The 17747-nt window shown below is 34.9% G+C and overlaps 1 protein-coding gene across 9 annotated transcripts in view; it reads right to left on the reverse strand.

Annotated features, from left to right (window-relative positions):
- The window catches only part of SENP7 (SUMO specific peptidase 7), a 134713-nt gene that overhangs the window by 81491 nt on the left and 35475 nt on the right, over positions 1–17747 (reverse strand). For all 9 annotated transcript variants that reach the window (XM_006913060.3, XM_025047740.1, XM_025047739.1 and 6 more), the window contains exon 5: positions 16870–16967. In XM_006913060.3, coding sequence (XP_006913122.1) covers positions 16870–16967 — 98 coding nt within the window. The remainder of the gene's footprint in view (positions 1–16869; positions 16968–17747) is intronic.

Raw genomic sequence — 17747 nt, forward strand, 5'->3', positions numbered from 1 at the left:
CTGGGTATTTACCCCAAAGACTTGAAAACCCATATCCAAAAAGATGTTTGCACACCGATGTTCATAGCAGCATTATTTACAGTGGTCAGGGTATGGAAGCAACCAAAGTGCCCTACAATAGAAGATTGGATAAAGAAGCAGTGGTACACATATAAAATAGGATATTACTCAGCCATAAGAAGAGATGAAATACTGCCATTTGCGACAACATGGATGGACCTCGAGATAATCATGCTAAGCGAAATAAACCATACTGAAAATGTTGAAAATCACATGATATCACTTATATGTGGGATATAAACCTAAAAGCAACAAATGAACAGGACAAACAGAGAGTCAGGGACATGGACAATGGACTAGTGGTTAGCAGAGTGTAGGGGGTGGGGAAGGAGGGAAGAGGTAGACAGGGTAAAGGGGGTCATATATAGGGAGATAGGAGAAGGTTGAAGTGGGTAAAGGGGGTCAAATATATGGTAGCTGAAGGAAAATGGACTTTGGGTGGTAATCACAAAATAGAATATATAGATGTCATATTATAACGCACACCTGAAAATTATATAATTGTTTGTATTAACCAATGTTACCCCATTAACTTAATAAAAATAATGATAAAAAATATTTTTTTAAAAAAACATAAAAGCCATAAATAGAAAACTCACAGCAAATATCATACTTAATGGTGAAAGGATGAAACCTTTTTTTCTAAGATCAAAAACAGGAAAAAATGTCTGCTTTTACCATTTCTATTCAACACAGTACTGGAAGTTCTGGACAGTTAGATAAGAAAAATAAATAAAGGGCATTCAAATTGGAAAAGCAGCCTCGAAATTATCTCTCTTAAAAGATGGTATGTAAATAACCCTAAATACTCCACAAAAAAAAAAACACAGTTAGACTAATAAACGAATTCAGCTAAGTGGCATGACACAAAGTCAAAACACAAAAATTAGTTTCATTTCTATACACTAACAATCTAAACAGAAAATTACAAAAATAATTACATTTATAATAGTATCAAAAAGAATAAAATACTTAAGAAGCAACTTAACCAAGAAGGCAAAATACTCATAAAATGTAAACTATGAGATACAGCCAAAAGAAATTAAAGACATACATAAATGGAAACACAATCATGTTCATGGATTGGAAGACTAAACATTAAGACATCAATACTACTCAAAGAGATCTACAAATTCAATGCGATCATATCAAAATCACAATGACGTTGTTTGCAAAAACAGAAAAACCCATCCTAAAATTCATGTGGAACCTCAAGGGACTCTCAATAACCAAAACAATCTTGAAAAAGAACACTGGAAAATTCACACTTCCATATTTTAAAACTTACTACAAAGTTACAGTAATCAAAATTCTGTAGTATTGGCATAAAGACAGACATATAGACCAACAAAGCAGAATAGGGAGCCCAAAAAGAAACTCTCACAGTTATGGTCACTGATTTTTAACAAGAGTGCTAAATCCATTCAATGAGAAAAGACAGCCATTTCAACAAATGGTGCTGGGAATATTGGATATTCACATGACAAAGGAAGAAACTGGACCTCTACTTAACTCTATATATAAACATTAACTCAGTATGGATCAAATCCCTAAATGCAAGAGCTAAAACTATAAAATCCTTAGAAGGAACAAAAAGGAAATCTTCATGTTGAATTTGGCAATGATTTCTTTGATATAACTCCAAAGGCAAAAGCAAAAAAAAGAAAAAAGAAGAAAAACAATACTTCATGAACTTAAACTATTTTATGTAATTAAAGCCGATATCAAGAGTAAAAAGGCAAACCACAAAATATCTGCAAACCGTATATCTGATAAGGAATTAATATTCAGAATATACAGAGAATTCCTAAAACTCAAAAACAAAAAGGAACCTACCCAATGTAATAGTGGGCAAAACTCTTGAATAGACATTTCTCCAAAGAAGATAGATATACAAATGGCCAATAAGCACATGGAAAAATGTGCAACATCATTAATCATTAGGGAAATACATATCAAAACCACAAAAAGAAGCCAACACTTCACACCCATTAGGATGGCTATAATGGGAAAAAAAAAAAATTGGACTTTGAGTCAAAATAGCTAAGTAGGTAAATGCTGTGCTCACCTCTTTCCGAGACTACATAAAAATTTTAACTAAATTACAGCACAACTACCCTTGAGAACCACCAGAAGACTAGTTGAATCAGACTCTTATAACTGAAGATATAAAGAAGCCACATCTAACTGGTAAGAGGGTCAGAGGCACCAAACGAACTGGTCCCACACCCACATGTGTCAATTAAGAATCTGGAAGGATATCTCAGTTGTGCAGGTCTCCCCTGAGGAGTGAGGGTTCAGAGGCCCACACCAAGTTCCTCACTCCAAGACAACCAGTGCCGAGAAGAAGAGTCCCTATAGCATCTGGCTGTGAAGATCAGTAGGGATTATGAGTGACATGAATGGCTGCTGTAGACCCAAGTATCCTCTTAAAGGGCCCACACATCGACCTACTCACTGACGGAAAAACTCGCTCTGCACTCCGGCACTGGGCAGCAGCTCGTAAAGCACCAGGAACATATGAGGAAGAACTGAAGTGTCGGCTTAGGGTGAGGGCTGAAAGGCCGCTATCTCCACCATTTTGTTACTTTGGTAAGTAAGCCCCCCAACACACAAAGAGCTGGCAGGCAGAGACCATCATTCCTTTTGCTGAGCCCTCTTCCACCCCAGCCTACAAGCGCAGGCAGACACCAAATCTGAGTCTCCATCAAACTCACCCCATTCTGATGATTCTCTGAGAACCCACCAAACCCAAATCACTCACAGACCCAAACCTATTTCAGTGGCTGATACAAGCAGCTGGCATTGGCCCACACTGCAGACTTCCCAAAATTCTCTGAAAGGTCCATAAACACCAAACAAGCAGCAGCTGGCCTCAATGAGCCTTGTACCTCTTGCCTATTGGCCCCCAGCCCAGCACTAGTGGCAGCCAGCCTCAGTTGATAGCCTAACCTCTCTCATGCACCTTCAAGCTCAGCATAGACAGCTACCAACCTCAGATCACTTTGTAGGTCCTATCAGGTGGCCCTAGGCTGGGCATAGGCAGCAGCTGACCTGGGACTGCACCAGAGTCCCTCCCAAGAGGCCCCAGAACCCACACATGGGTGACTGGCATCAGATCACACCAGAGCACCACTCAATTAGATCCATAAATGATACACCCAAAGACTGGCCTTAGCAGGCACCAGAGCCCTGCTACAATGAATGTCACTCCATGGAGTCAGTCCCCACACAACTGCTCATCCACTGTAGTCACAGCCAATCCTCACAGCCAGTCAGCCTGAGGGTTAATTCTACCCACTGATGTGCCAGCAGCAATCAAGACTGAAGTATAACAGGAAGGCACACACAAACCACACAGGGGAGACCCCCAGTGCTCAGGTGACCAGGAAGACTGAGCCACTGAGCCCCACAGGACACATACTACATAAGGCCACCCTGCCAAGACTGGGAGATGTAGCAGATCTACCTAATAATTAGAAACAAATACAGAAAGGTGACTGAAATGAGGAGACAAAGAAACCTGTATCAAATGAAAGAACAGGACAAAACACCAGAAAAAGAACTAAACAAAATGGAGACTAACAATCTACCAGATGCAGAGTTTGAAACACTGGTTATAAGAATGCTCAAGAAACTTAGAAGAAGAATAGATGAACTCAGTGAGAACTTCAACAATAAGAAGTAAACATTAAAAAAGACAAAGAAACTACAAAAAAGAACCAGTCAGAAATGAAGGTTACAATAACTGAAATGAAGAATACATCGGATGGAATCAACAGCAGATTAGATGAAGCAGAGGACTGAATCAGCAATTTGAAAGATAAGGTAGCGCAAAACATTCAATCAGAACAGTAGGAAAAAGAAGAAACAAAAAAAAATGGGGATAGTTTAGGAGACTTCTGGACAATATCAAGTGTAACAACATTCACATCACAGGGATACCAGAAAAAGAGAGCAAGAAATTGAAAACCTATTTGAAAAAATAGCAACTTAAAATTTCCTTATCCTGGCAAAAGAAAAAGACATACAAGCCCAGTAAGCACAGAGTGTTCCAAACAATATGAACCCATAGAGGCCCACACTAAGACAAATCATAATTAAAATGCTAACAATTAAAGACAAAAAGAAAATGTTAAAAGCAGCAAGAGAAAAAAGTTAGTTACCTACAAGGAGGCTCCCATAAGACTGTCAACTAATTTCTCAACAGAAATTTTTCAGGACAGAAGGGATTGGCACAGAATATTCAAAGTGATCAAAAACAAGAACCTACAACCAAGATCACTCTACCCAGCAAGGTTATCACTTAGTCTCTAAAGACAGATAAAGGCCTTCCCAGACAAGAAAAAGCTAAAGGAGTTCATCACTACCAAATCAGTATTATAAGAAATGTTAAAGGGACAGGAAGAAAGAAAGAAAAAAGAAGAGAAAAGAAGAAAGAAAAGGAGAAGGAGGAGCAAGAAGAAAATCAAAAATATGAAAAATAAAATGGCAATAACTATATACCTATCAATAATTACTTTAAATGTAAATGGATTCAATGCTCTAATCAAAAGACGTAGGATAGCCAAATGGATAAGAAAACAAGACCCAAGTGTCCACTGATAAATGATTTGACAAAGAAGATAATGGAATACTACTCAGCCATAAAAAAATAATGAAATCTTACCATTTGCAAAAACATGGATGAACCTGGAGAGTATTATGCTAAGTGGAATAAGTCAGAAAGAGAAAGACAAATACCATATAATTTCATTTATATGTGGCATCTATAAAACAAAATAATTGGACAAATTAAACAGAAACATACTCATAGATACGGAGAACAATCTGATGGTTGCCAGGTGGGAGGGGGTTGAGAGGGTGGATGAAAAAGGTGATAGGATTAAGAAATACAAATTGGCAGTTACAAAATAGCCATGCAGTTGTAAAGTAGGATATATAAGTAATATTGTAATAACCATGTATAGAGTCAGGGGGTACTAGATTTGTGATCACTTTGTATATTATACAAATGTCTAACCACTATGCTGTACACCTGAAACTAATATTTTGAATGTCAACTATAAGTAAAAAAGAAAAGTATTTTTTAATAATAATAATTTTTTAAATAGAAGCAAAAAAAGAAAATCTTGAAAAAAAATAAAACAAACTATCGAATGTTAACAAAGATGCAGAGAAAGTAGAACCCTTGTGCACTGCTGGTGGCAATGCAAGATGGTGCAGCTGCTACAGAAGAGAGTATGGTGGTCCCTCTAAAATTAAAAATAGAACTGCCAAATGACCCAGCAATTCCACTTTGGGGTATATACCCCAACAAGTTGAAAGCAGGGTGTCAAGGAAATATTTGTATACCCATATTCATAGCAGCATTATTCACAATAGCTCAGATGTAGGAGCAAAACAACTATAAAGTGAAATATTACTCAGCCTAAAAAGGAAAGAAATTCAGACATGTTATGACATGGATGAACCGTAGGGATAGAATGCTAAGTGAAATAAGTCAACTACAAAAAGGCAACTATTGAATGATTCTACTTATATAAGGTACTTGTAGTAGTAAAAATCATAGACATTAGAAAATATAATGGTGGTTGCTAAAGGCTGAGGGGGAAGGGGGAAATGAGGAGTTACTGTTTAATGGTTATAAAGTTTCATACTATAAGAAAAAGAGTTCTCAAGATGGATGATGATAAGGTTAGCGCAACACTATAAATGTATTTAATATCACTGAACTATACATTTAAAATGGTTAAGATGGTAAATTTTATGGTATATGTATGCATTTTACAATAAAAATACATATGCAAAAATCCTAAAAATTTATACTTAAAACCGATACATATTAGTGTATGTAAAAGGTACACCAATAAATTTGATTTTTTTAAAAAGAATAGAAAACCCGAATAGTTCATAACCAGAACCAACACAAACGATAAAAGGTATTACAAAACAAAGATTTACTCGTATTATTTACATATCGCTGAGGCAGGAATGGATTTTTAAGAAGCAATAAAGAATGAGAAAAAGGAAATTGAGAGATTGTATATTCATTTCCTTAAAAAAAAAAAAAAAAAAAATACTGGTCCCAAAAGGACTCAATTTCTCTCACACTTTAAGGTCCGTTATGGGTTGAATTGTGCCCCCAAAAAAGATATCCTAAAGTCTTAACCCCCAGTACCCCAGAATGTTACTTTATTTAGAAATACTGTCTTTATAGAACTAATCTAATGTTAAAATCAGGTCAACAGGTTAGGCCCTAATATATTATGACTGGTGACCTTATAAAAACAGCAAATTGAACAAAAAAATAAACATACACAGAGGGATAATTAACATGAAGACACATAAGAGAACGTGTAAACACGGAAGATTACAGTGATGCATCTAAAAGCCAAGTAATGTCTGAAGAAGATAAGAGAGAGACATGGAGCAATCTTTCCCCAAAGCCTTCAGAAGAAGCATAGCCCTGCAAACACTTTGACTCACATGAAATGTGAATGGCTTCCAGCGGTCCCTAACCTTTTTTGGCACCAGGGACTGGTGCTCCTATGAGAATCTAATGCCTGATGATCTGAGGCGGAGCTGAGGAGGTGAAGAGTGGTGGCAAATACAGATGAAGCTTTGCTTACTCCCTTGCCCGCCGCTCACCTCCTACTACGTGGCCCAGTTCCTAACAGGCCATGGACCAGTACCAGTCCACTGCCCAGGGATTGGAGATCCTTGTATTAAACAATCAAATCAAGAGACAGACACTGTCAGAGCAGATGAAAAATCAAGATCTGCTATGTTCTAAATGTTTGTATCCCCCAAAACTTCATATGTTGAAATCCTAACCCACTAAGTGATAGTATTAGGAGGTGGGGCCTTTGTGAGGTAATAAGGTCATGAGCCCTCATGAATGTTCTTAGAGAAGAGGCTCTGTGAAGACACAGAAAAAAGATGGCCATTTATGAACCACGAAGCTCTCCTCAGACACTGAATCTGCAAGGGCCGTGATCTTGGGCTTCCTAGCCTCCAGAATTATGACAAATAAATGTTTATTTAAAAGCTGCCCAGTAATAACAGTCTGTGGTATTGTTATTGCAGCCCAAAAAGACTAAGATCCAACTATATGCTCTCAACAAGAAACACACTTGGGATTCAAAGAAATACACAGGCTCAAAAGAGAATGAAAAAAGGTATACCAGGCAAACAGCAACCACAGACAACGGCGATATTGATAACAGACAAAATAGGCTTTATAGAAAAAAAAAAATCTTAGTAGAGAGAATAGGGACATTTCATTGATAAAAGGGTAATTCATCAAGAAGATATACTAATTATAAATATACATAAATATACATTAATCAAAAACTGACAAAACAGAAGGAGAAATCAATAATTCAGCAATAGTTCAATACTTCAAAACCCCAGTCTCAGTAATGGATAAAACAACTAAACAAAACTTCAGCAAGGATACAGAGGCTTGAATAATACCATTGACCAATTCTATCTATAAAACATATATACAACACTCCACCAAAGCAAAAAAATACACATTCTTCCCAAACACATGAAATATTCTCTAAGAAAGAACGTACAATAGGCCATAAAATAAACCTCAATAAAGTTTAAACTTTTTTTCTTTTTGTCTTTATTGAAATAGAATAGACAATTAGTTGCTTGTATTTATACTGTATAATTCAATGTGGTTTTTTTTTTTTGTCAATTATACTGGCATACAATAATATATCAGTTTCACTTGTACAGCATATTGATCAGAGATCCACATGACTTGCAAAGTGATCGCCCCACTAAATCTAGTACCCATTTTCTCCCTTACATATTTATTCCAACATTATTAACCATCTTCCCCATGCTATACACTCTACATTTCCATGTCTATTCTGAAACTATCTATTTGTATCTCTTATTACTTTTGCCTTTTTTCCCCCCAACTCCCCTCCCACCTAGCATCTCTCTAAATATTCTCTGTATCTATGAGTTTTATTTCTGCTTTTGCTGTTGTTGTTGTTGATTTTGTTCTTTAGATTCCACATGTACATGAAATCATGTGATATTTGTTTTTATCTGACCTGTTTCATTCAGCACAATACCCTCTAGGTCCATCAAGGAAATAACTTTTTCCATCCCCTTCCTTTTAGTCTGTGTGTCTTTTAATCTGAAGTGAGTCTCTTGTAGGCAGCATATATAGGGGTCTTATTTTCTTATCCATTCAGCTTCCCTATCTTTTGGTTGGAGTACTTAATTCTTTTCCATTTGAGGTACTTGTTGATAGGAATGTAGTTGTTACCAGTCTTTATTCATATTTTTGATACATGTGTTTTCTTCTTAAAGAAGTCCCTCCAATGTTTCCCGTAATACTGGCTTGGATGATGATAAATTCCTTTAGCTTATTTTTGTCTGGGAAGCTCTTTATCTGTCTTTCAACTCTAAATGATAGTTTTGCTGGATAAAGTATTTCTGCAGTTTCTTTTGCGAAATCAGCATACATTCTTATGGGTGATCCCTTGCAGGTAACTAACTGCTTTTCTCTTGCTGCTTTTAAGATTCTTTCTTTGTATTTAAACTTTGGCATTTTAATTATGATGTGTCTTGGTGTGGGCCTTTTGGGGTTCCTGGTTTTGGGGACTCTGAGCTTCCTGAGGTTTTATGTCTATTTCTTTCACCAAGTTAAGGAAGTTTTCCATAATTATTTCTTCAAATAGCTTTTCAACTTCTTCTTCCCCCTCTTCTTTTTCAGGTACCTCTATGACACGGGTATTTTTACATTTAACTGTGTCCCATAGGCTCCTTAAATTATAATTATAGTCTTGGCTTCTTTTTTCTTGCCATTCTGATTGAGCGTCATTGGCTTTCCCATCTTCTATATGTCATTTGATCCTCTTCTTTATTCACTTTGTTTATTCCATGTAATATACTTCTCATCACATATAATGTGTTCTTCATTTCCAACTGGTTCTCTTTTAAAATTTCCATTTCCATTTTTATGTTTTTTATCTCTTTGTTGAAGTTCTCACTAAATTTATCTATATTTCCCAAAAGTTCACTGAGCATCTTTATAACCAGTGTTTTGAACTCTGCATCTGTTAGATTGCTTGACTCCATTATCTGGTTCTCTGTTCTGTTCCCTCATATGGTTTCTGCTTCTTTGTCTTCCCATTTTGGCTGCCTTTCTACATCTATTTCTATATACTAAGCAAAGCTCTTAAGTCTCCTGGTCTTATCAGTACAGCTTTGTGTAGTTGGTGTCCAGTGGCACAGTCCTGAGAGGGGTTCAGCTGCAGACCAAATTTAGCCCTAGCCTGTGCCCCTCCAGGGCTACCTGGTAAGATTCAGCAAGCAATCGATAGATGCTATGCTTATAGTTGCCTCAAAAGGCCATGCCAGAAATCGAGGCCAGCTGGCTCCAGTGTGAGTCTTGGCACTGCCCAGCACGGAGCACCTGACTCACTGAGGACATACCTGGATATGGCAGAGCGACCTCTGTTATCCAGTTTGATGATGTCACAACTATGGCGGCGCTGAGTCTGCGCACTAGCTGGTGGGGAGGGCTCAACAGGGAATAATGGATACCACCGGCAATTCTGTACAGAGCAAGTCTCGCCTGGGCCCTCACTCCAACAACTCAGTGTCCCCCTGTAAGTCCCTATGCAGTCAAACCATCACTGGTGCTCAGAGTGAGAAGGTCTGTCATTGCGAAAGTTCACTTGACACGGCTCCTTTAAGAGGCATCTGCAGCTGCCGGCTACCACAGCCTCTGCCCCACTCAGTCTCCTGGGACCAGGCAGCCTCACATACTCACCCCATCCTACCTTCTACCATTGCAGGGTGATTTCTTAGATTTCTCCCTAGTTGTATGGCTTGTTTATCTAGATCTTAGGTGATTTTTCCTTGCTGTTTGCTCCTTGTTTCTGTCATAACTTTGATTTGGTTGCCACAGGATGAATAAGGCTTCATCTACGCCATTTTTTCCAACCTCATCAGGTTTAAACTTCTTTACAAGAAGTGAAATCATACAAAAAGTTCTTAGAAATTCATTTAAAAATTAACAACAGACAAGTAAGTGGCAGGGATATAATATGCAGCACAACAATACTTCATACTATATCACATATTTGAACGTTGCTAAGAAAGTAAATCTTAAAAGTTCTCATGCCCGCAAAAAATGTGTAACTACATATGGTGATAGGTGTTAACTAGACTCACTGTGGTGATCATTTCACAATATATGTACATATAAAATCATGTTGTATACCTGAAACAAATATAATAAGTCCATTACATCTCAATTTTTAAAAATTACCAACAGAAAAAATATTTGAAATTTTAAAATATACAGAAATTAAATAATATGTACTTTAATAACAAATGGGTCAAGGAAATCATACCTGAAATTAGAAAATACTTTTGAGATTTAAAGAAAATCACAACACAAAAATTAATAAAATGCAGCTAATAGTGCTATGAAGAAAATCTTAAATTGCAAATGCTTATATCAGAAAAGACAGATCTCAAATCAACAACCTAACCATACACCTTAAGAAATAAAAAAAAAAACACAAACTATGTCCAAAACAAGCAAAACAAAGAAAATAAGATTATAGTACAAATAAACAGAATATAGAAAACTAATAGAAAAAAATGAATGAAATCAAAAGTTTTTTTGAAAAGATCAACAAAATTAACAAATCTTTAGGTAGACTGCACACAAAAAAGAGAAGACTCAAATTACTAAAATCAAGAAGGAAAGAGCAGTCATCACTAACAATACTACTAAAACGAAAAGGATTATAAAGGAATACTATAAACGAATGTATGCCATCAAATTAGATAACATATAAAATGCACAAATTTCTAGAGAAACACAAACTGCCAAAAGTGACTCATAAAAAAATAGAAAATCTAAATACAGCTATAACAAGCAAAAATTTGAATTCGTAATTTGAAGACTTCACACACACACACACACACACACACACACACACACACCCACCCCCCAATGCCCAGATGGCTTCACTGATGAATTTTACCAAACGTTTAAAGAATTATACCAATCCTCCAAAAATTCTTCCAGAAAACAAGAGAAGAGAGATCATTTTCCAATTCATTCTACAAGGCCAGTATTGGCCTGATACCAAAGCCAGACAAAGACAACATAAGAAAACTGCAGTCAAATTTCCATTCTGAATACAAACATAATCATCCTTAACCAAACTCTAGTAAACAATTCAGTAACATATAAATAGGTTCATACATCATATTCAAATGGGATTTATCCTAGGAATGCAAAGTTGGTTTAAGATCAAAAAATCAATTTACGTAATACATTATTTTAATAAAGGATACAAATTACATGATATAACTGTAGAAAAGGCATTTGACAAACTCCAATGCACATTCATGATAAAAAGCCTGAAACAAATCAGGAACAGAAGATAACTTCCTGAACATGAAAAATGGCATGTCTTAAGTCTGTTCGACCACTATAACCAAATACCATAGACTTGGCAGCTTTTAAATAACAAGTACTGACTTCTCACAGTCTAGAGGCTGGGAAGTCCAAGATCAGGGTGCCAGCCAACATGGCTGGGTCAAAGTGAAGGCCCTCATCCAGGCTGCACACTGCCAACATCTACTCTATCCTCACATGCAAACTAGGAAGCTCTGTGGGGTCTCTTTTATAAGAGCAGTAACCCCATTCATGAGGTCTCCACGCCCATGATTTAAACACCTCCACAAGGGCCCCACCTCCAAATACCACCACACTGGGAATTAAGATTTCTACATATGAATTTTCAGGGAACACAAACATAGCAGGGCACCTATGAAAAACCTAAAGCTAATTCCATACTTAATGGTGAAAGACTGATGCTTTCCCTCTGAGAGTAGGAACAAAAAAAAAATATCCACTCTAACATTGTACTAGATGTTTTAGCCAGAATGATTAATCAAGGGGAAAAAATTAAAGGCATCCAGCTGGAAAGGTAGAAGTAAAATTGTCTTTCTTTGCTGAAGACATGATCTTGTATAAACAAAATTCCAAAAACTTCTAGAACTTGTAAGACTTAAACAAGGTCACTGCATATAAGGTCGACATACATAAATCAATTGAATTCCTACACCCTAGCAATGACCAGTCTGAAAATAAAAACAATTCCATTCACAACAGCATCAGAAAGAAGAGAATACTTGGAAATAAATTTGATAAAAAAAAAAGTCTAAGATACACTGAAAACTGCAAAACATGTTGAAAAAAATTAAAGAGAACCTTCATAAATGGAAAGATACCTCACATTCATGAATAGGAAGACCTAATATTGCTAAGATGGCAATACTCCTCAAATTAGTCTACAGATTCAACACATTCTCTACCAAATCTTTGTTGCCTTTTTTGTTAAAATTGACAACTTGATTATAAAATTCAAGTGAAAATGCAAGGAACCCCGAACAACTAAAAAAAAAATCTTTAAAAATATAACAAAGTTAAAAGACTTCCCAGATTTCAAAACTTACTACAAAATTCTAATAATCAAGACACAGTGGTACTGGGATAAAGAAAGACATACAGATCAATGGGATAGAACTGCAAATCCAGAAATAAACCTTTATACATAGTCAATTGATTTTCAACAAAAGTACCAAGAAAATGGGTATCTTTTCAATAAATGGTGATGAGACAACTGTATATTCACAAATGAAAATATAAATTTAAGTATCTCTCTCATACATACCAACAAACTAACAAAATGGATAAAAGACTTAAATGTAAGAACTAGAACTATAAAATTCCTAGAAGAAAACACAGGAGTAAATCATTATAACCTCAGATTAGGCAATAGTTTCTTAAGTATGACAACAAAAGCATAAAAGACAAATAGGTAAGTGGGACTTCATCAAAATGAAAAAACTTTAGTACTTCAAAAAACATCATTGAGAAAGTGAAAAGCTGAATGGAAGAAAATATTTGCAAATCATATATCTGAGAAGGACTTGTATCATTGAGAATATATAAAGGACTCTTACAACTTAACAGAAAGATAAATATAATCTTTAAATGGGCAAAGGTTCTAAACAGACATATCTCCAAGACAGATATACAAATGACCAAACAGCACATGAAAAGACACTCAAAGTCATTAAGAAGTTCATATCAAAATCACAACAAGACACAGTTTCATAATCACTAGGATATCTATGGACGGAAGGAAGAGAGGGAGGGTAGGAGGGAAAACAAGTATTGGTAAGGATGTGGGAAAACTGGAAACCTCATACATTGCCAGTGAGAATGTAAAATGGTAGGGTTGTTCTGGAAAACAGTTCGGCAGTTTAATTCCAATCATAGAATTCCAAATGAAATAGAATAGACAAATAGGTCTACACAAAAACTTGAATACGAATTCTATAACAACATTATTCATAGTAGCCAAAAAGTGGAAAAAGCCCAAATGTCCATTAACTGAATGGATAAACAACAAATATCCACAATGAAATGTTATTCAACAAATAAAAAGAAAAAAAGTACTAATGCATGTGACAACATGGATAAACCTCAAAAATATATGCTCAGTGAAAGAAGCCAGATACAAAAAAGCATATATTGTATGATTTAATTCATAAGAAGTGTTCAAAAATGTTAAATCTATAGAGACAGAAAATAGATTAGTGGTTGCTTTGGGCTACAGGTCAGAATGGTGATAGCTAAAAGGTACGTACAGGTTTCTCTTTGAGGTAATAATGTTTTAAAATTGTATGATGGTTCCGCAAATCTGTGACTATACTAAAAACCATTGAATTGTATACTTTAAGCCACCATGAAGAAGCCCAATGTCTGATCTCGGAAGTTAAGCAGGGTCTGGCCTGGTTAGTATTTGAATGGGAGATCACCTAGGAAGACTAGGTGCTGTAGGCATAAATAATAATAAATAATAAAAAAAAAATAAAATAAAATGGTCTCTTATTTAAAAAAACAAAAAATAAAATTAGATTGTGGTGATGGTTGTGCAACTCTGTAAATGTGCTAAAATTATTATAGACAAAATGGGTTAATTTTAAAATAGTATATTACATTGCAATAAAACTTGATTTTTTAAAAAAGACACTGAAAGTTATTGCGATCTTCAAAAATGAGATCAAACACTGAAGACAGGATTAGAGGTTCTAAAGTAATGCAAATTTAAAGGAACTTTTTCCCCTCTCTAGATTTATTTTTGTTGCTTCTACTTCCCTGATTACACAGCAGCAATTTATAAAATGTTTCAACATATAGCCTAGCAAAACTCAGTAATATATGTGACTAAAATAAAAAATTAAGTCTATTGTTAAAATAGATTTTCCAGAGATATACTAACAATATTCCTCCACATTATAATGAACTAGAGGCCCTAAATTTCCTCATCGGTGAAATAAGGCCAATACTATTTATATCTCACAGAGTTGTGAAAGTTTAATGACATAATCCAGCCTTAACCTACTCCCTGGCATATAATAAGCACCCAACAGATATTAGCTGCCATGATTATAGAGGGTATTCAAGTCCAGTCTGATAATATTACTCATGTACTCTGTTAATGATATACCAAAAGGAATAATTAATGGGGTAGGAAGAATAGTGACTTGATGAGAACATTATATTATCAGAGAACTAAGTACATAAGTAAATTTTATAGCTCATTGGTAGTGAAAATGAGATCAAGAGGGAAAAAAATTCTGGAGAATAGGGAAGCAAAACTGGCTCTTGCCTAAAAATATTCGATCCGCCCAAGAGAATTTTACAAATATACATATCCTTTGTAACGGGACACAAATATATGATGATTTCCCATTCCTGTTTATTGTTCTGAAAAAAAATCACTTCCTAATTCTGCCTGTTAATTTAACTCTCATAACCAACTTTCATCTAAGCAACTCATTACATTCTATCCCATCTCAGTTTCCAGACATTCTAACCATCTCAAACATTTCACCCACATGAATTTAGCAAGTAGAAGATTTGAAAAAAGGTTAAGAATCAAAAGCTCCAGAACCTTCAGAAAAGGTAGAGAAAAACTAGTTTAGGTACAGAGAAGTACCCTCCTAAGCTTATGCTATTAGGATTTGGTCAGGTTCTCTCTACCATACATTAGAGATTATTCAAAAAATTTTTCACTTTCAATTTCCCCACAAATACAATGCAGAAGAATCTTCTGAACATTTTAACTTTATGAATCTGAACTAATACAATATAGCTATTAATAAACAATACATACAGTATTACATCAGGTACAAATTTTAAAATAATACAAAGCCCTCCAAATATAAAAAATTGTCAGAAATCACAGTGTATTATTCCGAAGCTGGCCAGCTGAGTAAACAAAACTATTGCAGAGTGGCTGCATCACTCTGACCAATAAAAAGAACCATCCATCCTCCTTAGTCAGGACTATGTCAACAATTGTTCTTTTTGTGTTTTAAAAACATGGTCATTTCAGGTACTGCTGTGCTTTTATTTCAATAATATCCACTGCTATTAAATTTTAAAATCTTTTTTTATCCTCTAACGATGTCATTAAATGAATATCATAGTGTAATGCAGACAACATGCCTGAAAAAGTCAAATGTAGTAAGCTCTATAAGGAAAGCCAAACAATTGCCCTTCGTGCTAGGCTGATAATTTAGGGAATAACAAAATGAAAAGTATCAGAGATACCAAAGATAATGCCAGGAACATGAAAGGCAATATTAAAGGAATAATATGTTACAATAACCAGATATTGATATCCTCAAAGAACCTGTTCCCACCACCTTACAAGCATTGTTATGGGAAAATCAGACTTAAATGATATAAATTTTGAAGTGTGCAAGGTTTTTAAAATATTTCTCTCGTAATATAAAACCACCTTGTACATGTAAACCCTCAGAAAATGTTTAATTTTGTTTAATTTTGTAATTAAAAAATATAATTCCTCTACTTTAGCACTTCATCTCTCAAATAAAACTTTTGATATCATAATACTCTGTGGAGAAACCAAGTCTATAAATTGAGTTCAAGGTTACTATGAGGCTCAAAGCATAATCATTGCATCTATTGAGCTGCTCTGTTCACCTTAACAATTTATCCCTTGTATGGTAGACGGTCAGGAGGTATATAAACTTTTATGGAGTCACCAATATGTTTTTATATTTCCTACAGACAGGGGAGAATAAGACTAAGTACCTTATAAAGTACGCTTACATAAATGCAAGAACTCCAATCAGGCTTCTAACTTGTGTGCTCTCCCAATAATTGTAAAATTTACCTTGCTATTGTCGTTTTTTTTATTCATGTACTACTCAAAAAGAAAATTCAAAATTCAATACTCTTTTGTAAAATAATAACCTTCTAATCATTTACTGATGTCCAACCATGAAATGCTCTTAAGTTCCTTCTGATAATTGCAATCTGAATTCCCTATATATTTAACTCCAGTATATCCGTAATTCATTAATACTATGACTATATGACCACAGTTGCTAAATAGAGCATCTATTTCACTGCAGAACACAAATGATAAATCAAGCATTATAATCAGTCTGTATATAACTCTTGTATTATCACCTAAAGCTTATCAAGACATTCCAAATGCACAAATACCAGGAGTTAAGATGACAGAATCACAGAAAGTTAGAGCTTAGAAGGAACCTTGGAGGCCACTACATTTAATCCTTAATATTTTAAAAGTTGGGGTAACTGAGACTCAAAGAGAATAAATGAATCACCCACGGTCACACTATTTATACATAGTATAAGCCCATCCTATGTTATACATACATACATATATATCTTACCTTTCTGGTGATGTCTTGGAAGTGACAGGACACCCACGAACACCTTTTTTACTTTTATGGTCTAGAGAGAGGACCTTGTTTCTTAGGTTTCTTTCCCACTGGGGAAAAAAATAAAATTTTAATAATAAATATAGCAATATGACAATAAAGAGGTACTTATATTTTCATTTTATTTAGAAATTCAAGATAAAACAGCTAAATTCATAACAGTTCACACAGGGGGAAAAATGCAATCTACAAAACTCCTGGCTCTTTTGCTATCGCAGAAATGTAAGTCTAACAAAAAAATAGTAGAAATGGATTTTAAAATTTCAAGGTAACTTTAGTCAGACAACCAACATTTTAAGATTCTAAAGCTTACATAACTATGAAAATTTTTGAAGGAAATAATAAAAAGTATTACATGCCAAGTTAAATAGTGCCTGTGATTCTTAATTAACTATATTTATAACTGGAAGGAATCACAACTGGTTCCCTATAATATGCTGTATGAAAATTTTAGGCAAGAGTCAGACATCTAACAGGTTAGATTTAATCTGATTAGAAAGTTAAAACTGATTTAATATACAGTGTGAATCTAATTATTTATCATATTTTTCTGCATTAATTTCCTTATCTGAAAATGGATGCAATAATAGTAGCTATCTCATAAGGATGTATGATGATTATATACATAGTAAGTTGAAAACACTGTCTTCTTTGAAGAGATATTTGTATACCCATATTCACAGCAACATTGTTCACTAAAGCTAAAAGATGAAAGCAATTCAAGTGTCTCACTGAGGAATGAACAAATAAACAAAATGTGGTATATATATATACACACATATATATACACAATGAAATATTATCTGGCCTTAAAAAAGAAGGAACCTCTG

This window comes from Pteropus alecto, unplaced genomic scaffold (genome assembly GCF_000325575.1).
Source record: "Pteropus alecto unplaced genomic scaffold, ASM32557v1 scaffold20, whole genome shotgun sequence".
NCBI classification, from domain to species: Eukaryota; Metazoa; Chordata; class Mammalia; order Chiroptera; family Pteropodidae; genus Pteropus; species Pteropus alecto.